General features: G+C 54.4%; 10 protein-coding genes across 10 annotated transcripts; 5 read left to right on the top strand and 5 right to left on the bottom strand.

Moving 5' to 3' along the window:
* Positions 1 to 951: 951 nt before the first annotated feature.
* Positions 952 to 1,873, bottom strand: PG997_002117 (26S proteasome non-ATPase regulatory subunit 8; the record flags this gene model as incomplete). Its single annotated transcript, XM_066806432.1, has 3 exons — positions 952 to 1,221; positions 1,326 to 1,701; positions 1,773 to 1,873. The coding sequence occupies 3 exons, from the start codon at positions 1,871 to 1,873 to the stop codon at positions 952 to 954; spliced, it is 747 nt and encodes a 248-aa protein (XP_066673728.1).
* A 3,408-nt stretch (positions 1,874 to 5,281) lies between these two features.
* On the top strand, positions 5,282 to 8,004 carry PG997_002116 (NAD-dependent epimerase/dehydratase terH; the record flags this gene model as incomplete). Its single annotated transcript, XM_066806431.1, has 2 exons — positions 5,282 to 5,361; positions 5,559 to 8,004. 2 exons carry the CDS (start codon positions 5,282 to 5,284, stop codon positions 8,002 to 8,004), a joined length of 2,526 nt encoding a protein of 841 aa, XP_066673727.1.
* A 918-nt stretch (positions 8,005 to 8,922) lies between these two features.
* On the bottom strand, positions 8,923 to 9,249 carry PG997_002115 (uncharacterized protein; the record flags this gene model as incomplete). Its single annotated transcript, XM_066806430.1, has 1 exon — positions 8,923 to 9,249. One exon carries the CDS (start codon positions 9,247 to 9,249, stop codon positions 8,923 to 8,925), a length of 327 nt encoding a protein of 108 aa, XP_066673726.1.
* Positions 9,250 to 9,413: 164 nt separating this feature from the next.
* On the bottom strand, positions 9,414 to 10,904 carry PG997_002114 (uncharacterized protein; the record flags this gene model as incomplete). The annotated part of the gene is made up of 1 exon (XM_066806429.1): positions 9,414 to 10,904. The coding sequence occupies one exon, from the start codon at positions 10,902 to 10,904 to the stop codon at positions 9,414 to 9,416; it is 1,491 nt and encodes a 496-aa protein (XP_066673725.1).
* An 88-nt stretch (positions 10,905 to 10,992) lies between these two features.
* Positions 10,993 to 11,418, bottom strand: PG997_002113 (uncharacterized protein; the record flags this gene model as incomplete). The annotated part of the gene is made up of 1 exon (XM_066806428.1): positions 10,993 to 11,418. One exon carries the CDS (start codon positions 11,416 to 11,418, stop codon positions 10,993 to 10,995), a length of 426 nt encoding a protein of 141 aa, XP_066673724.1.
* Positions 11,419 to 11,819: 401 nt separating this feature from the next.
* PG997_002112 (uncharacterized protein) lies at positions 11,820 to 13,618 on the top strand (the record flags this gene model as incomplete). Its single annotated transcript, XM_066806427.1, has 5 exons — positions 11,820 to 12,087; positions 12,141 to 12,410; positions 12,448 to 12,799; positions 12,867 to 13,110; positions 13,217 to 13,618. The coding sequence occupies 5 exons, from the start codon at positions 11,820 to 11,822 to the stop codon at positions 13,616 to 13,618; spliced, it is 1,536 nt and encodes a 511-aa protein (XP_066673723.1).
* A 138-nt stretch (positions 13,619 to 13,756) lies between these two features.
* Positions 13,757 to 14,667, top strand: PG997_002111 (uncharacterized protein; the record flags this gene model as incomplete). The annotated part of the gene is made up of 2 exons (XM_066806426.1): positions 13,757 to 14,353; positions 14,443 to 14,667. 2 exons carry the CDS (start codon positions 13,757 to 13,759, stop codon positions 14,665 to 14,667), a joined length of 822 nt encoding a protein of 273 aa, XP_066673722.1.
* Positions 14,668 to 15,814: 1,147 nt separating this feature from the next.
* PG997_002110 (uncharacterized protein) lies at positions 15,815 to 16,503 on the top strand (the record flags this gene model as incomplete). The annotated part of the gene is made up of 2 exons (XM_066806425.1): positions 15,815 to 16,043; positions 16,262 to 16,503. 2 exons carry the CDS (start codon positions 15,815 to 15,817, stop codon positions 16,501 to 16,503), a joined length of 471 nt encoding a protein of 156 aa, XP_066673721.1.
* Positions 16,504 to 17,308: 805 nt separating this feature from the next.
* Positions 17,309 to 17,581, top strand: PG997_002109 (uncharacterized protein; the record flags this gene model as incomplete). Its single annotated transcript, XM_066806424.1, has 1 exon — positions 17,309 to 17,581. One exon carries the CDS (start codon positions 17,309 to 17,311, stop codon positions 17,579 to 17,581), a length of 273 nt encoding a protein of 90 aa, XP_066673720.1.
* Positions 17,582 to 18,115: 534 nt separating this feature from the next.
* PG997_002108 (uncharacterized protein) lies at positions 18,116 to 19,732 on the bottom strand (the record flags this gene model as incomplete). Its single annotated transcript, XM_066806423.1, has 1 exon — positions 18,116 to 19,732. One exon carries the CDS (start codon positions 19,730 to 19,732, stop codon positions 18,116 to 18,118), a length of 1,617 nt encoding a protein of 538 aa, XP_066673719.1.
* Between the last annotated feature and the right edge of the window lie 212 nt (positions 19,733 to 19,944).

Here is a 19,944-nt window from a genome sequence, read left to right as displayed (position 1 = left end):
ATTCTCAACAGCAAGCAAAAAAGAATAGTTACTTAGACGCGACAAAAAGGATGACGGGGGCGTGGGCGGTTTGACGGCCGGCAGCCTGCCTACCTACCTTCCTGGGGCGCGGTGGTGATACAGGTGGCACCACTATAAAAATCTCTGGCAATTCTAAAACGTTCTTCATATTTGATGATGGTCCATGGTGTGCGTTGATATCGTGACAAGTCTTTGATCGAACTTGATGTTGTTTGTAAGGTATCTGGTGAACGATGTGAATGCTACATCTGCTCGCTGATTACACTTATAGGTACATCATATCATCCATACATGTAAGATTCTGAGCGATTTTACTGCTCGTAAATATCGCCCGTTGTTCTCACGTCGTCCTCATCGATTGGGACTCAGGAACTCCATTCTAGTATTGGTGAAAAGGGGCAAGTCGGATGACAAACCTGCGATGTAAGTACAAAACCGAAGATCGACAAATCTCTAAGGCCGAGATGACTTCCGCCGAAGTTCATAGCTAATATCAGTTCTAAAAGGCATAGGTAAATGATTTCAGGGCATCTGTGAGGTATTGGCCACAAATGGTAAGTTGGTGGGATCCCTACGCGATCAATACAATACGAATGCACCTACTGAGTGTAAGACGTTATGGTATGTAAGCATTATTGCGGGCTCATCAAACAATATCAACGCTATCAATATGCAGTCAACAGCTTTTGGGGTGGCAATGGTTCTATTTTACGAAGAATAACGTGCCCTTGCCCCCGAGTTCTATGCAACTCTGCCAGATCTAAAGGTCTCGCCGAGGTCTTGCCACGTTTCAATGTCAAGATTCATGATGTTACAACTAAACAGCACCCTGCCGGCGTGCTAGCGTTGCGCCCCAATGGGTATACCACCCACTGGATGAGGCAGCAGTAGAGTAGACTCCAGAGGCACAGTCCCTTCCTGGGCAATTGCTTAGACGATGGTCTCCAACTCCCGTGCGTACCCCAGCGTGTTCTCGATGACCATCTGTGAGATATCCTTCTCTTCCTCCTCACCTGCCTCGGCTGCTGTGGGGAAGTAGATGGTGCCGTCCCGAACGGCCCAGCCGCGTTGGCGGGCAAACTCCACCACAGCGCCCTCGGACTCGAGGAACAACAAGGACTTGGTACTACTAAGAGGCAAAGACGGGTAGGCGCGCTCGGATGAGGAAGCAATCTCGGATCGAATTTGAGACGTCAGAATCTATTTGTGTAATTTGTTAGCAGGATGGCAATGGAAGCAATAGCGGGGAGCATGTAGTCGGGGATGAGAGTGTGAATCAAATCAAATGGACAAACATAACATACCTCGGAGAAAACACCGTACTCTTCGCTGGGCACCTCGCCCTTCTTCATGGCCTTCCACACGCGGTCGTAGCTGCCCTCCATGAGCCATCGCTCCAGCTTGACGGGGTACCCCAGAAACCGGTCGCTCTCGATGCGGTCCGGGCCGTCGATGCCCTCGCGCGTGCCGAGGCTCTCGAGCTCGCTGTGGAACTCGGCGTAGCTGCCCTGGGTGAGCAGCAGGAGCAGGTAGAGCCCCGTGACCTTGTTGCGCATCTCGGCGTCGGGCTTCAGCTGGGACGAGGGCAGCTCGTAGAAGGGCTGCAGCTGCGAGAGGTAGCGGGTGAAGGCGTCCGGGTTGCGGGCGCGGATGGAGGCGAGGGCGCCATACTCGTAGACGCTGCGGGCGAGCAGCAGCAGATTGGAGGGGCGTTGGCGGTAGGTGTGAGGGCGTGGAGCTGCAGCAGCGACAGCTTGGCTTTGGAGAGCAGGCTGCTGGCTTCGGCGTAGGGCAGGGAGGGATTGGATTTTAGCTGGGTGATGATTTGCTGGAGTGTGCGTTCGGCAGCCATCTTGGTCGAGTCGGGAGGGTGGCGGGCTGAATGGGTGATGGTGGTTGTTGAGATATCAATGGTGGACGTGGATGTGACCGGGGTGACCGTCGATGTCGTCGTGGTCTTTCCCAAATGCCCGGTTCGTAGCGGTGCGATAGGAGCTACGCTAGGGTTTCTCTCACGGTGATATGGTGATGACGCTGGAAGTGGTGCTGGAGGTACTTGCACGTCTCTAATTAGAAGATGTTGCGTTGTTGGCGGCTTGGTGGTTTCGGAAGTTCGTGATGATGATGATGATGATGGTCTCCGGTTGGTCGAGGCGAGGCGACGCAACCAAGCTCTCAGCCTGGCCACTCCATGCCTTGGGCCCAAGTGGGCCCTGGCCCTTAGCCATTGTGGGCTCGGAGGAGCTAGCTGAGCTGCGCTTGTTGAGCCACACTCGGTGGGATGGGGATGGGCCATTTGTGGCTAGTGCTGGTGATTACCTTATCTTCAGGAAGCTCGACGCTCTTGCTTCATCTTCACTTGCACCTTCAAATGGAATCAACAAGGTACCTATTCTGCGAATAGGAGCGGATCGGAGAATATAACGGATGCGTCACACCAATCTATCTATAGACTCACTCTAGGCCACAAATTAATCGTGTCACATGAACTTCCTTGTGTCTTCTTGATGCTATTCTGTCAGATGCGCTTACAGGCCGTCTTCTGATGGAATGCAGGTCACATGGAGTTGGCCCGAGATCCTCAAGTCCCAACACCATAGAGAAGCACATGGCGTGAATGAAGAAGGCGTTGACTGGTAGGTAAAGCAATTTCTGCACTTGACAAGGGACCATCTGTTCTAAATTAGACCAATAAAGTCAGGATATATATATAGGATAAGATTCGAGGGCAACCAAGTTGGTGTGGCTCAGGCGGGTGCCAGTCGGGCCTCAATTCCAACAGCCCCCTTTCCTCCCACCCGTCGCATTTGGGCCGCAATAATATCAAACCATGCAACATATCAGCTTGAGAACGATACATACACAATATTTAGGTCATTACTTCCATCGATATGTAAAATGTAAGGTGGCGGGCTGGACATATGAGGGCTAATTTCAAGGGAGCTTCCGGAAGGATCTTGCTGCTTGTTTGTGTAATCTCCGGGACAGAAGGATTTAATACCTAATGCACTGCATTGGGAAATCCTCTTGGTAGCGAGCGTAGTAACGAGCTCGGGGGCATCCCAAAATAGAGTCATTTCGAGGCTATGCCTTGTGTGCTTCGTGGGCTCTGAGATGCGCCAATAAGTAAACCAACGGCTTGACAATTCTAGAAGTAGTGGTAGTGGTGGTGTATGTTGGTGCCAATAGCAAGCCATTCATGGGCGATGCACACACGGCAGACCCGTCCGGCCGGGCCGGGTCTGGTGACATTTAAATCCTCCAATGATAGCCGTTCATGGACCAACATAAGAGGTAGTAGCTGTAACTAGAAGATATTTGTTAGGAATGCCAGGGTTGGGACACATGAGCTTGTTCTATATTGAGGGTCGCGCTGCAGCGCTTGTAACATACCATGACAGCAAACAGCGAGCAACAAACACCTCAACCTCCCTCTGGAGGCCCTGAAAACTCAGTCATACTTAATCGGAGCATCAGCATCCTCATTACGTAGCCACAGATGAATCCCATCCCTTTTTGTCATTTTCATTTGAGTGTCTCCTACTTTTCGTTGGAGGAGGCTATCTATCAGAGACAGAGAGCCAAATCGCTTGCGCAACATGCACCCCCCACATTCATCTTGGGATGACGTCTTCCCCTCCCACGTGAAATATAATCAGACGACCGACGCACGAGAACAATTGAGGCAAGAAGAGAGGGTGGGCTATTCAATTGCCAAATTCGACAGGAAACCATTTCAGCCGACCATCGTCAACATTGACAGCGCGACCGTGGCTCATCTCAAAAACGGCCTTCTATTCGCTTCGAAGGCCAGGAGGAATCATCTGGCATCAGGTAAGCTTATTATTGAATTACTACAAGTCCCACTTCCAATATGCATGCACCAGCTTGAGGGTCTTCGCGGCTCGTTACAGGGGTTCTTGGCGCTCTTCCCTACTTGTACATAGTGGGTTGCAGCGCACGTTTCCAGGTCTGGCCTCCCGCGGACCGCCTCTTTCTCCCAATCGCCAGCGGGGGATTAGCGACCCGAGCCGGAACAGTGTATCGCATCGTCAAGCCTCTGATTCAAGTTCGTCTGATCGCGTGGCAGAACCCTGTGTATTCAAGTCACTGAACTACTCTGCCAGTTCATGAAACGTGGGGTTTCCGATATTCAGGACAGATGCAGTTATGTAGCTGTCTACCTACAGTAGTCTGCTCCATCCCATGCCATTGGAAGCAATTTGCAGTACGTCTGCCTGGCCTGGATCGTTGGACTCCGTAAAATCGATAGCTCTAAGCCCACCCTACGCCCTCAGCGGCGGCGGGCAACGAGTCTGGTTTCAACTCCACAATCGTCATCTCCTTTAAACAAAGCCCTCTGGGGTTTCTTCATGCAACTGGGTGCTGGAAACTGACTGAGAATGCAAATGACGGCGGACAGCCTCTGCGCGTCCAACCCACCGAGCCCGCTGCACGTTTTAACCGCTCCTCACTGCCGCGACTGGAATTCGGCCTGAACTGAACGACCAACGGCCCCAAAGTCCCCAAGACCTGGCCGAACCCGGAAAATACGCCACGCGAAATCTATTCAACACTCACTTAAGACGCCAACGTTCAAAAGCACAATTCGGGCTAAAACAAGCATTGAAGCTACATACATCCAGTGCTAGAACACCTCAAAAGCCAGCCAATTGCTGATACCAAGGGCGGCCTCATTTCACTTCGCCTCCCACCAATCGACCAAAGCTCCGGTGCTTGTTGCTCGGAAATCGGCTCGAGACCAGGGCTGAGCTCAGGATTCCTGACAGCAGGCTGACGACGACACAGCCATTGGGACTAAATCCCCATTTTCCAGGTTTCCTAGTGTGTCCCGCCGAGTAAGGAGAAGAGGGCCAGTCGCCAGTCCAAGCTACTTACCAAGTCATCCAGGCCGACTCGCAGCGCAAGCCGACTATTTTAGAGAGGGCCAGAACCCACCCGCTTGCAGCTCACTTCAGACCCCGCCACCATCGACTCTGGCTGCCCCCCATACATTCATTACATTGCATCTTGTATACATCCCTTTTGTACATACCTGCCAGCGCTGCTAGGGGTCGTAAAGGGCGTCAGCTTTCTTTCTGCAGCCGCAATATCGTTTCTTGGATTATCATCCCTCCAAAGAAGACGATTGGCTCGGGACCATTGTTGCTGACAGTTTGATTGTTTTCTTTCTTTATGCAGGATCGGACCAGCCGCAAAGCAAAGCGCAAAGACCCAACCCAATCCCAATCCCGCCAACATGTCCCATCTCGGAGCCACCTTTTATCCTGGGACTGATGACTACTATATGCCCGAGGTCGTCGCCCCAGCACCGCAGAGGTAAGACCTTTCTGTTTTTCCTTTGCATCTTTGCATCGGCTCAATTCCCCTTCGACGCATCGCATCGCGTCTCACCTTTGTCTGGTTGCGTGCGTCATTTGGGGGCCCAACCCTTGTTGCCAACCCTCTTCGTATTCCGATCCCATCGAATAAGGCGGGGGTTCCCGAAAAGCTAACGAAAAGTGCCGCTACCACAGGGTAATGCCAGAGGTCCCCCAGAACATGCAACAGGACCTCCAGCGCATGGAACTCGAAGCTCGCTCTCCCGAATCCAGAAACGGCAGCATCCACAGCTCATCGACCGGCGGTGCACAGTCTCGGCACGGCCGCGAACCCTCTCTCTCGACCGTACTCCATACCGGCTACGGCCAACAGTACCAACAGCAGCAGAAATCACCACAATTCAAGGACATGCGCGAACTGCCTTCCTTCTCGCCCTTCCCTAAGGTGGAGGGCGAGCACATTCCGCCCGGTGATGATGAGAAGGAGGCCGTCTTGGCCGAAAGCCGCCAAACGGTGTTGCACTCAAACGACCCGGACATGCAAATTTGCTGGGCTCGGGATGTACTAGCCTACGTCGAAATCGCCTCCGAAGCCGCCGCACGAGACTTCGAGCTGACCCAGTCGGCTGGAAGCCGCGATCCTCGGCCTGTTACCCCCAAGATCGAGCACGAACTTCGCATGGATGCCTTGAACATCATCAACTACCTCGCCGAACAGAAGCACCCCGAGGCTGTTTTCATCAAAGGAAAGTGGTGGGAATTCGGCAGGTTTGGTTTCCGACAAGACAAGAAGCAGGCATGGGCCGACTACGACGAAGCGGCACGAGCAGGATGGGGGCGCGCCGACTACAGAATAGGAATGCTCTACGAGAATTCCAATGATGCGGAGAAGGCCCTGAGACACTACGAAATGGGCTTGCAGGTGAACGATTCGGCAGCATCATATCGGCTGGGCATGATCTATCTGATGGGACAACACAACCAACCCCGAGATATCCAAAAGGGCCTGGAGCTTATTCACGACGCCGCTGGCACAGCCGATGAAGACGCCCCTCAAGGTGCCTTTGTGTATGGCATGCTTATCGCCCGAGACCTCCCAGACGTTAGCATCCCCGAGGGCTTGCTGCCCACTGATATCAACGCAGCACGGAAATACATCGAAAAGGCCGCATATCTAGGATTCGGGAAGGCGCAACTGAAAATGGGTCAGGCCTACGAGCTCTGCCAATTAGGATGCGAATTCAGCCCCGCGCTTTCCCTCCACTACTATGGGCTGGCAGCGAGGCAAGGCCAACCAGAAGCTTGCCTCGGTGTCAGCAGATGGTTCCTGTTCGGGTACGATAACACATTTGCCAAGAACGAGCAGTTAGCCTACAAGTACGCACAACTCGCTGCCAAGCAGAAGCTCCCCACAGGAGAGTTCGCCATGGGATACTACAACGAGATTGGTATATATGTGGAAAAGAACTTGAGAGAGGCTAGGAAGTGGTACGAGCTGGCAGCGGAACATGGCAATACGGATGCTGTCGGGCGACTGGATGGATTGTCTCATGCAAATCCCCTATCCAAGGCGGACCACGAGACGACAACGTTGACGAGGATAAAGTCTCAGTACGGGTCGCAGCGCGGAAAGCGTCCAGACAGGCTCAAGCAGACCGTGGCCGGTACAATGCCTGCCTTGTCCGAGCGCGAGTCGCCGAGGCCATCACCTGGGGCTTCTCCTCATCCATCCCCCAGGACAGCGCCGTACGATAACGCTGACCCGTCTGATCCAAGAGGGCCGGCCTTCGGCATCAATCTCGCTAGCCGTCCAAAATCGAGTGTGCCCTATCCCGAGGATGACCGACCAAATCCTCTCACACTTCCGCGAGCCAGGTCTGCTGCGCCTTACCCGGAAGACGACATGAGACAACCCCATTCCCCGCACTACAATGCCGGCATGCGCCCCTCGGCTGATCGGCCGGGGAGCGCTTTTGGTATCCGGCCGCAGCCGGCCGGGCCTGGCGGGCCTGGCATGCGCCCGTCACAATCAACTGGTCAAATGATAACCAGTAACCTGATTCCCCCAGCGGGAATGGACCCGAACCGCAATCGACCTTCTTCTGCCGGTTGGGGAGCGCAACCACCTCAAGGCTATAGGGGCTCTTACGATCAGCGGCTTCCAGTTGGCCCGCCCCAGGGCAGCCCAGGACACGGCCGACAAAACCCGCATATGCCTCCTCAGAACCAGTATCCACCGGGTGGAGGTTACGGTCTGCCTAGCGGTCCTCAGGCAGGAAGAGGAGGATACGGTGGCCGTATGTCACAAGACAGCTATGGCGGAAGATCCTCGGCTGCTCCTGGCATGCAATCTCCCACTATGAGTGGCGGCGGAGGCCCTCCTCATATGGGCAATGCCAGACCACCACAGCCTCCCATGAAGCAACATACCATGGACCACCTTAGTGGCAACGGCGGCGGGCGGTCCAGCGCACCCCCGACTCAAGCGAGACCGAATCTACCGTCGCCGGCTGCAAGCACCAGTACGACCGCCTCGGCTGCCACAGCACCTGCTGGCCCCCCAAGCCCAAGCCCAAGCCAGGCCCCGCTACATTCGAGGAGATGGGTGTTCCAGTCGGCAAGGTCGAATCCGATTGCGTAAGTTCCGCTTCCAACGTCCTGTTATTCGAAGAGAGTGCTAATTTTCCAATTTTGTTCAGTCTGTCATGTAATCTTGGGTACACCGCGTGTCTACGATAGATGGATAAACCAGACCAGCACTGAATGCGGCCTCGGGCCTTTTCTTTTGACATGCATTTGGGAATCTCTTTGCTTTTTATAGTGATACCATATTGTTCGGGGAGGAGCCTGTGCCCATGTCTAGAGAAGGACGGCGGAGGAGGCGCGCCAAGAATGCTCACCACTGTTGGATAAACGAATCATATGGGAGAAGTGTGTTATATGTAGTTCCTCTGGGAAGAGATAATGGAACCCTGTCTTGTAACATCTATTGTCATGTCATTCAGATTTAGGAACATCTTATTCAATATAGAGGGCTGTCTTGGTAGCAGCATGCAATTACACTCGCTGTGACTAGGAAGAAGATCTGCTCGTGAATATGGTAAGAGGTATTGTCCTAGCTTTGACTGAAGTCTGACAATTGCCACAATGAGGAAAGCTAGAATGGAGCAGCTCGGTAACAGCCGCGCTAAAAGGGGGTAGTGACATATTGTGTGGGTTCTCGGATCCAAGCAGGGTTTCGGGAGGATCTGGGTGTCAAGATGACCTACATACATGCGGGGGTCACGAACCAAGCCCAATAACGATGGGATCGGCAAACCACTCAAAGGGTTTTTGCTCGAGAGGTCAGAGGTCTCCGATAGCGAATCATTGTCTTTACAGTGAAGCCACGGAGAGAAGCTTCCAATATTCGCTTTTCGTATTTAACCTGTTCTGTACGCGACCGTGTTCTCATATAAACAGCTTTTACATCGCTCACCAAACATCGCTCATCTACCTACGCCATGCCTGAGATACTCCAGAAGCTCAAGTCGGAGATCAAGTCGGGCCTCTCGTCCGATCACCCTGACGACGCCGGAAATAATAGTACCGGCGCTCGGAAAGGCGATACGACTGCATCACCGGGCGTCGGTGGGATCATTCCGGCCGACGTCCCTGGCGGTGGTGATCCTTCGGCGACGGCGGCGGCGGCAGCAGCACACGGCGACCGGCAGACGCTGCGGAAGGCCGCCACCGCGTCCGAGGCTGGGGGAGCCGGAGCAGCAAGCAGCGGTAGTACCGGAGGCAAGTCCGGCGGTGCGGGCGTGGCCATGACCCCGCCGCCGTCGGGCGGCGTCCTTCGGGCGGAGGAGGCGCATGCGCGGGATCGTGCGGGGAGTGAGCGCATGACGTTGAGGAAGGCGGCGGCGCATGAGCGGGGGGAGGACAGGGGGCTCGGGGCGTGATTTGGGTATACGGACAGCAGCACCCTGTACGACGATGGTTTCCAAAAAGAAGCTGGGGGTATCACTTGGCTGGGGTGGGGGGCCTTGGGGAATTTCAATTATATACTCAGATGAACGATCTCGTGCTCGAGTTCATGTTCTTCAGGTTCGCTTCGAGCAACGCGACGACCTTGCCGTAGACCTCTTGGCGAAACCCGTCGTCTTCCAGATCCAGAGTCGGGTGCATGAATTCGCATTTGATGCACCGGCGCACGGCGTCGTGGTAGTTGGGGCCCATTTCGATGTTGACGGCGTTTAGATGCTGCAGTGCGGTCTGGTAATCGAGTAGGAGATCCCGCCGCTCAGCATCTTGAGTTGGGGATCTCTGCGATGGTGACGACTCTTCTTCGTCTGTCGTCGTCGCCGCCGTCACGATGGCTGTCGGTTTCCGTAGCGAACGTAGCCGCTTACCGAGGGCCAGCTCGAGAAGCACGATTCCCAAACTGAAGAGGGTGCTGTTCTGCACGATGCCCGAGATGTGGTGTTTGGGATCGTCGCCATCATCCAGAGTCTTGGGCGAGTCGCGCTCGGGCAGTCGTTTGGACACAAAGACGTGATCATATGATGGACTGCCGTCCAGGTTGACGAAGAGGATGTCTTCGCAGTCGAACACTTCAGGCAGCCAGGGGGACTTGGCCAGCTGCAGGACGTTGGAGGCGACGGTCGCGGCCAGGGTTTGCTTGTGGCGGAAGGCGAGGTAGGGGAGTGATTTGCCCCCGCTCTCGAGAACTTGGCGTAAAGACACTATCGACAATTCGTCGCTGGGGTTGTTGTGGTGGCCTTGGGAGTGCTGGACTGGGTACACGCCGAACTTGTTGTAGGTGGACGCCGTCTTGTCGGTCACGTAGCCGTAGCAGGCGTGGCCGGACAGTTTCTCCGATCGGCGGCTTTCTTCGATGGCGTGGCAGAGATCTTGGAGGTCGCGAATTGCGCCCTGTGGTTTGGGCATCCCGAGGGATGCAGCGCCTACGCTGAGACCGGTCATGGCGACTGCCAGGGACTCTCGGAATACTTCTATGCCATCTATGGTTTGCACCTGGCTACCAAGAGCAGAAGAGCCGGAAGACTGGGTGGCTGTATATGTTGGCATAGCAGAGACCGAAGGGAAGGTGGCAAAGTTGACTCTTTTCTTCGGTTTGCCTTGAGGAGTGGGGCTCGGTCTGCGAGCCATCAATTCCGGCGAGTCCTTCGGTTGACCTATCTCGGCGCGTATCTCGACTTCATCCCAGAGCCATGCAGTTTGCTTCGCCTTGCGGTTGCTGGAATCGCACATCAATGTGAGCCTGAAGAAGATCTGTCTGGCAACCGTCTGGTCGTCATCGTATGGAGTAGGTTGCACGTAAGGCGGCTGCAGCTCGAGGTTGACGGTGTGGGCTACGGGGCAGCGACAGGACAGACTGCAGCGGATGGCGTTGAACACGTTGCGCGAGAGCCTTCTTGTCAGGCTGAAGAAGCGGGCCGCCGAGCGTACTTGGCGACCTGATTCCATCCCCTCGTTGACTCCGAGGTCCACCAGTTTTCCTAACGTCGAGTTTCCTTCCGCTATGACCTTGAGCATGTCGCTATACTGGGACCTGTTGAACGCAAACTTGACACGCTCAAGTCCCCCTGCTATTGAGGATGAGGACCTGGTGGTCTATACTCAATTAGCACACTAAGATTCCAGAAGAAGTCATATTATTGACAACTCGAGGGTTTGAACCTACGTGGAAGACGCCCAATTTGGCGCTGAGCTGTTCGACGGCCTCATTCATATCCTCGATAGTGCCTTCGAAGCTTCCGTAGGCTTTCCATAGCCTCCTGCGAATAATGCCATTGATCCGCTCGTCTTTCCAGAGAGAACCGAATGGCTCGCGGATCATATTCTCGATATCCGTCTCTGCGACCAAGCCCGTCAACAGCTTCTCACATGTACCTTCCAGTATGATCAACTCGGCACTCAGCGACCTTCGGAGGCTGTTGAGCTCTCTTGAGTACTTCCGCCATGATTGAACGGCCTTGTACTTCTCGATGGCTGTGAGAATCAGGGGGATTGTTCCGAGCACAAGTCCAACCACCTCAATTCCGGACATGGCTCGTCGTCTGTTAGGGGTCGGTCTCCTTTGTCGCGAGGTTGAAGTGCAAGATGATGCCCTTCTTTTGACGGAATCAAAGAGCTGGGCGTCGCTGAAGCGTAAACCTCATACTTCATGCAGGAAGAAGACCGCCTCGTGCGGGGCAATTGTAAGCCGACCCCAACTCGAACGACGAAGTAAGACGTGAGTGTAGTGAGCGCTCACAGCCTGAAATGCAGGCGCCACTATTACCAAGACAGACATTGGCTGACGGGTACCAGGGAAGTGATGTCGACGTTGCACTGCTCCAACCCCGCCCCTCGGAAGGACTGAGTTGATCTGAGCGACGATAATCGAGACAATTCATAGCCCTCAGCCGGAGATTACGCACGACTTACTTCTCGAATGAGAAGGGCACAATGCAGACCATAGGGGGTCTTGTTCGCGACTGCTTGGAGTCTTTTGACTCTGTCCTGTCCAGTCGGACGGGACATGAGAAGAAAGCCGACGAGAGCCTTGCTCTCGCTAGAATCAACGACGAACAGGGAAAATTCAAAGTATGGTCCGGCAACATCGGAGCGCATCGCAAAGGCACGAGCTCTCTCGACTACCGGCTGAGAGACGCCTCCAACTTGCGTAAAGAAGTACAAGCCTTGCTTGAGGATCTGCTGGAAGCACTTGCCGATGGTACAGTAACCATACACTTACCCCTACGAATGCACATTGCTGACGAGCCATAGCCAAACGGATCTTTGACGGCGAAGTGCAACCCTGGGACGAAGATGAGCCTGATGGATTCCTTCCAGACAACCACGACGAGCAGCAGGAAACAGAAATGGATGGCTTTGACTTCGAAACAGAGCTTGAGCAGCTGCTTGCTGACATCGACGAGACAATCAACTACCTGTACAAGGTATCAGCAGGGCTCCGAAGCACTCCCCAGCACGACCGGCTCATGTCGTCGCTAGCCATCAACACCTCCCTTTTACGAGGAATTCGACATCCAACACGTGCGCAACAAGCACCCTAACGTCGAACCCAGCATAGCTCAGCGGCTCGGTAAAGCCATATCCATGCGCCGGCATTACTTCAAGTATCGAGAATCGCACCGTGGAAAGCTGGGCAGCGGACTGGAAGCTGGCGACAGAGCCGGTGATGGGAAAAGCACCATTGCATCGTCGCTACCAGATGTGCTGAAAAAGGCCGAGCTTGTCTATGGCAAGCTCAACGTTGATGACCATTCCGAAAGCGGCTTCACTCAGACATCCTTCGCAACCTCAGTCGCAGACTCGACTAAATTGCACGTACCGCCACTTCCCAAAGAGGCGGCAACTCAGGAATATTTCGAGTGTCCATTGTGTTTTATGATACTCTCAGCTAGGACAGGAAGAGCTTGGAAGTAAGCCTCGTCACCCTGATTCCCTGTTGTGTCTGGGATATTTCTCACTGACCATTACGCTTTTAAGGAGGCACGTTTATGCTGATCTTCGCCCATACGTGTGTCTGTATCAAGACTGTCCTACGCCTTCGCAGGTATTTGCAAGGCGTCGTCAGTGGGTGGAACATTTGCGCCAACAACATTGGAGGATGTGGCAGTGCTCTTTCGATAACTCGGATCCGTTCCAGACTCCGGAAGCGTTCATGGCCCATGTGCGGCACAAGCACCACGACGCAATAGGACCGGATCAGATTGAGACATTCTTGACTGCTGTATGTCCCCTATTTCTGCTACATACTTCTACGCCCCCAAATAACCACTCCTCTATTTTCATAAAACTCCCCCACAAATACAAATTCTAAACGAGAGCGGCTGCAGTGCGAGAGGCCATGCTTTGATTTCGTAAAGCAGCACTGCCAGTTTTGCAACGAGGCTCTGTTATCGACTCATCAGTACCAACGACACATTGGACACCATCTCGAGCAGCTAGCACTGTTCGCATTGCCCACAGATCACGAGGCCGAGAATGAGGATGGTTCCGAGTCCATTAGCAATGCCGACTCTATCGATGAAGACAATGATGATGCTGGTATAAGCGATCTCGGTGACACCGATGATGACGATGATGCCGAAGGAAAGGGAGAAGGACAAGCCCAAGGCAGCCAAGAAACGGACCTCAATGCCTCATCCAACCTTAGTACCGGCAGTTCGAGGGATGGATCCAATGAAATGCAAGAGGAATCTGGAGTTCATCTAGAGCTTAACCCCCTCACAATTTGAGGAGTTCGCCAGCCTAATGGCACCTACCGAGCATCCCCCGCGTCCACCATTCACGAGACATGAAGACATAACAATAGAGCGAACGCTGCGAATGGTCCAAAATACCAAGCCAGGGACATTGAAGCAAGGGGGCACGATATGGTTGAGGAAGAGGAAGAGCAGCTCCGCACGGAGGAGGAGGAGCTCGATGAAGAGGCTAGGGGTTCACAACAAAGAGCCGAGGTTTTGCCTAAACAGCAGGTGAAATTGGAATGGCTGAAAGAACAACATGAGGCACTGGCGGCCAAATTATCACGCTTTCACAAAAGAGCCGATGGGGCTGATCGGACAAGGGAGGAAGAGAACCCCCGCACCAGAGCTGCATTAGAGCTGCAACGGCTGAAAGAAGAAAAGGAGGCTCCCGTCGAGTTACAGCGCCGGGACAAGGAAGCTAAAGAGGCCCTCGAGCGCTATACGAAAGAAGAGGCCGAACGTGCGCTTCGAGAGAAGGAAGAATACGAGAGCGACCGTAATCATAAGCGCATACTGCAAGAGCAACCTCTTTCTGCAGGCCTTAGCAAGGAAGGGGCCAATGCGATCCTTGCCAGGAAGAAGGCCGAGGAGACGCATACCAAACCGGAGGAGGCGGGAAGTCAGGGTTACCGGAACGAACTCCCGACTTACACCAAGATGGCTCGCCGTCATCTATCATTGGAAACTCTGCGGGTGTACGGAATGGACTATCAGTTGGACAAAGTAAGTCATTTTTTCTTCACCGATCTCACCCCAGTTATTCTCCCTGATTTGGATTATTCACCTCTGACGTGTCTCGTCTCTGCTTTTAGGATCCTGACTACGTCCTAATTAAGCGCTGGGTGCCTGAGGTCGAGCAGGACATGCTCTGGCGCCACACCAGAATCCTTCGCGAAGAACGATCCGCTAAAGACACGAAGCACGATCCAGAGGGTCTCGGGCCTGAGTTTCAATGGGTGCGCAAGAAGGAGAGAGAGACGCAGCCGGTCGCCTTCTTTGCTGATGTATCTTGCTGGCGCGAAGCCGGCGTAGGGTAGAACCAGCGGCTATATATTGGAAAGATTTGTATTGGATGTTCTTGTTGGCCGAGTTCCTACATCTTGTCGCCCCATAATTGGAGACGCATCATTTGTTAAACCTCTACCCTTACTGTCGTGGCTAATTCCCGTTGGGCTGTTGTGGTTTGCATGGACGTCCGATCCGTACATCCACTGCGCCAGATGCATCGTATCCGGCATCCCGTTTGGGATCGGCTGTGTTACCTCGTTCTTGGGGATAACCCCTTACCTCATTGACTGTTATGTAAAGTATGCTGCCAGCGCACTCGCAGCGAATGCCGTCCTCCGGCCTCTGTTCGGCGCCATGTCTCCCCTTTTCTCTCGCGAGATGTACGACAAACTCGGGGCAGCTTGGGCCACATCTGTCTTGGTATTTGTTGCGGTAGCTATGGCTCCCTTGCCCTACGTCTCCTATCGATTCGGCCCACGCATCCGGACTCGGTCCGCTTTCAACCGAAGAACTATAGAAGAGGAGCAGACGCCAGTGACTGACGTAGAGCAATCGGCTGGGGAAGCCAAGCCTTGACAAACATCCAGGTGGTTCGATGGAAGCCCCTTTAAGGCCAGCGGCAAATTTGGAACGCATCGTCAGTCAAATAATCAGTGCCCATCGCCCCAAATTAGATCAAGCCTAGACTATCCCATCAACCATGTCGGCACCGCTATTTGGCTCTAAGAATTACGGCGAACCCTATTCTGCCGCTCTCTACGGACAGTCGTCCATACTCTCAAATCCATCTTGGTCGAGATCAAGTACCACAATATCTAGAGCATTGGCAAAGGGCCTGGACAGCCCCTTAATAGACTTGGGGGAAGTGACAGGCATGGGTACCGCTGTCTCCGCAAACCTTATTACAGTCTATTCGGCGAATACCGAGATTATACACTCGTGCAATACTATGCGAACAGGCAGTGCAAGTAAACCTTAACCTTTGGATATCACGGGCTATTGAACTATATAACCAGCCACCTCCACTCCTCGCATCATGCCCGGTTTGTTTGTGACCAGGCCAAGCCGAACTCTCTACATTCCTTTGACGCTTCGCAGTCGCTGAAGATTACATTCTTTAACCCACGCATACATACATACATTCACTCGCTTAAGGCCAACCAGCCATCTATCACCATGCAGTCCTTCATCCTCTCCAGCATCGTCCTCCTCTGCGGCGCCGCCAGCGGTGTGATGGCAGCCCCATCGGCACCCGCATCCAGCAACGTGACTGTCAACACGATCGGCACGAACGGCACGGCGTCCAACGGCGCCGGCTCCTTATCGGCCAGCGGATCCCTGGCGCCGTTTGGAGACATTGGCGTCGGATGCGGCATTAACTGGGCCGAGGGTTCGAGTTTCGGAGGTAAGTAATCGCCGTCGTCCGGCATCAAGCAAGACTGCTGCTGCTGCTACTTTTCCCCCTCGGAGAAGAAACTCCGTTCGTCCGGTATCAGTTCCCCCTTCCCCTTGCGCATGGACGGAAGAAACCGCACAGGCCGCCCCAAAGCCATCATGTACCCCTGAATGAAGAGGCAATAACCTAGTAGACCACCAACTCTAATTGACTGACTTGAAAATCAGGTGGACTCCAAGCCGGCTCCCCCGCGTTCGGGCTCGGCGGCGGCTACACCATCTCCACCTCCAACATGACCATCGGCCTCGGCACGGGCAACGTCAAGACCAACACCAAGGCCGACCTGGCGTTCACGCTCGGCTACGACGGCGCCGCCGAGTTCAAGATCACGTACTCGGGCAAGTTGAGCTGTCAGGAGAGCACGGACGGGACGGGGGCTAGCGTGTTTACCTGCACGGGCGCGAAGTAGATTTGATTGTACTTGGTTTGGGGCGGGCGTCTGTTTCGGAAATTTGACTTTATTTTCCCTCGTGCGTCTCATCGGTATTGAAGATGCAGTTTAACAAGAAATCCATATTCAATTAATGCTTTAAGCATATTCTACTGTCTCTGCAAAAGAAAACTTAATGATTTAGAATAGCACGTCAGAAAAGCTTGTCGAACCACCCGGCCTGCCAACATGGGCATCGGGCATTATTGATAATGCCGCATGTACTCATGACACAGGATGGGAATCAAAAAGATTAGAAAGCATGTGACCTTTGCGCACGTGTGTGCCGTCCGGTTATTGATTCCAGTTGCTGAATGAAAGTCTGAGACCATACCCCTGCATTGCGGCTCAAACGTGGCTCGGCGCTGTTACAGCCCAAACATTTCGGTTCCCGGAGAGGAGGTCAAGTGACAAATGCGGTTTGAGTTTAGAGGCGTGAGACTTTATGTCACAGCTGCCTTCCGGAGCATTCTCCGTGGTGATAATGATCCATGTCCATTCGCTATGACTGGAACACATACAGGCCTGTGTCTGATTGGGTGGCAAGCATATCCTTCCCTCTCGATAGTAAGATCTTCCCTTAGAATACAGACCAACCGCATCACGACACCTAAGGACGCATTCCAACTAAACTCACCTGTGCAGGACACGAAGAGCAAATACCATTCTAATACCTTTAATTCCTTTTTGTCTCGACAGTGACAGGTCGCCAAAACCACTTGTGGCCACCGCTATAAAGGCCGATCACAATCAACACGCCCATACACTTCTATATCTTCAAATAATGGTAGCTCTTCCGCACTATGGCAGCCAAGGAGACGGCCTGATGCCCCTGCTACTGCCGCGCGGGATACAGATGCCTTCTCTTCTCCATGGCCGCGACGGCGAGTCCTCCAGAATCGACGGGCAAGTCATCCTCTTCTCCACCTTCACCGCGATCGGCTTCGTCCTGCTCACCAGCGTCACGTTCGTCCTCTACCGGCGGAGGAAGCAGTACGGCAAAGAATTCGACGATCCTAAGAACCCGGCGGGGACGTCTCACCTTATTGTCTTGTAGAAAAAGGGGGAAGTTGCTATTCAAAACCACGTAAGTATGTATGTACCTTGGTAAGTATATTAGTCTTACCTTCAATCCCGACTTACCTGCTTCCTGGACACCACTTGCCTAGTTGCCCTCACTCCCACCCCGGAATGCAAGCTGATTTATACCAAGACCTTCAGGGAAAACTGGTGGTCTGGCTATGTCCCTCGAAGAGCGGATCTTTAAACCCCCATTCAAACTCGATGGGCACTCGGTCACTACGAATTCACAAACAATAAAGTAGCAGGCTACTGGGAATGATATACAACTTGTTTATATAGGCATGGCGTTGGTTACCTCTGTACAGGGAAAAGCGACTCCGAAATTACACAATATACCAGAGATTTCTTTTCTTTTTTTCAAGCTTTTGATTTCTTTCAACAAGAGAGTGGTTCACTGCAATGGGTTGTGTTGAAGCATGTTGAACTATCATTGGTAATGTCAGGTATCTACTCCCACCGGGTACAGCTATTAAAAATTACAAGCGATTACTAAGTCCTCGCCCCAGATCTAGGACTGAGTGCCGTTGAAGTAGTAGCACTTATCAACGATCGGCACCTCGGTGTTCCAGATCTGGGAGCTCCAGTACTTGGTGATGAACCCCGACAGCGCGAACAAGAAGTCCGACTGGAGCTGGACCCCGTTCCCGCACGTCTCCGCGGTCGTGGGGCTCAGCGGGTCCAGCCCGTCGTGCGTGTCGGCGCTCTGCGCGCCGTCCAGGACGAAGCGGTTGTTAAACGCCGGCTCCGCCGTCAGGCCGCTGCTGAGGTCCACCAGCCCGCCTAGGAACTTGAGCGCCAGCTGCACCGTCACCGATGCGCTGACGTTGGCCTGCACCTCGCCCCGCTCCGAGATGCGCGCGAAGCTCGTGTACTGCGGCTGCCACCCGGCCGTCGCGGCCGACGCGCCGCCCTTCAGGTCCAGGTGCACGTTGCCGTCCGGCAACGAAATGCCCGCGCCCGCGGTCACGTTGACGCCCGCCGACGTCGCGAGGTCGAGCCCGATGCCGAACGCGACGCCCGGGCCGAGCGTCACGACGCCGGGCACGTCGACGAGGTTGTACGCGAGGCTGTCGGGCGCGTACCGGAAGCTGTTGGCGTACCCGGCCGCGACGTACGCGGACAGCTGCAGGTCGGCGTCGAGGGCGGTGTCGAGGTCGAAGTAGAAGGCCTCGAGCTTCCAGGACAGGAAGCTGTACTTGAAGGTGCCGGAAAAGGTGACGTTGGCCGCGAGGCGGGCCTCGTCGGCGGCGATCTTGACGTAGGGCGACTGCTCGTACAGGGTCACGTCGGACCACTGCTTGTTGAAGGCGAGGCTGACGCTCGGGTCGACGGTGAGGCGCTTGGTGAGGGACGTGGTGGGGATGGAGGAGAAGGTCATCTCGCAGGACTCTGCGATGTTGGGCATCTGCTCCTTGCTGGCGCTGCAGGTGATGGTGTTGGCCGCGGCGCCGGCGGCGACTTTGTCGACCTTGAAGAAGCCGCGCTCGAACTCGACGTCGCAGTTGCCCAAGTGGTTGGTGATCATGAAAAGCGTCTCCAGGGACGACCAAGAGTCGAAGGCGGTCTTGTAAGCATCGCTATCGCTGAAGGAGACGGTCAAGCTATCGTCGCTGCAATCAACCTTGGTAACGGAGTCGATGTACTCCAGAGCCACGGCGCCAGTGCTCATGGCCAGGGTCAAGTTGACCAGGCCGCCGCTCAGGCTCGACTCCTGCAGAGTCGAGGCTCCCGCGTCCGAGTGGGCGGCGCCATAGTACAGGGACACGTTGGCCGAGGGGATGATGTTCTCCTTCTTGGAGCAGTCCAGGCCGGGCGGGGTGATGGGGGTGAAGGTCCTTGTGGCGTTGACGATGGGCGTGGCGGGCACGGCCAGGGGGAGGCTAGGAGGGGAGTCTGGTACAGCGGCGCCGTTAGTCACGGGCGCTTCGGGCTCGACGGCGGCGGCGACAGCAACGGGGACGGCATGGGTAGAGGTGTTGGCAGGAGGAGGAGGCATGTCCACGACGACATAGCGGACGGTGGGCTTGTCGCAAGCGCAGGATTCAACCTTACCAAGTGCGGTGGCTTGGGTCTGCAAGGCGGCCTGCAGGAAGAGCACGGCGGCTCCGAATCGCTTAAAAGCCATGACGGGAGCCGGTTAGATAAGATAGTGAAACGAGTGGCTATGTCTGAGTCAACACAAGAACGAGTGGATGGATGTTGCAGAGACGACCGGCAAAACGGTCTTGCTACTAATGAAGGACGAGGTTGAGCCTGGAGACCAAAGGAAACGACGTATCTACACACCACGGGCTCGTCCCGTATCTATACTCACCAGACCAGGGAAAAATTGACAGT

The sequence above is a fragment of the Apiospora hydei genome (genome assembly GCF_038363865.1).
Source record: "Apiospora hydei strain CBS 114990 chromosome Unknown utg000003l_segment0_segment0, whole genome shotgun sequence".
NCBI classification, from domain to species: domain Eukaryota; kingdom Fungi; phylum Ascomycota; class Sordariomycetes; order Amphisphaeriales; family Apiosporaceae; genus Apiospora; species Apiospora hydei.
This window is presented reverse-complemented; position numbering and strand designations above follow the sequence as displayed.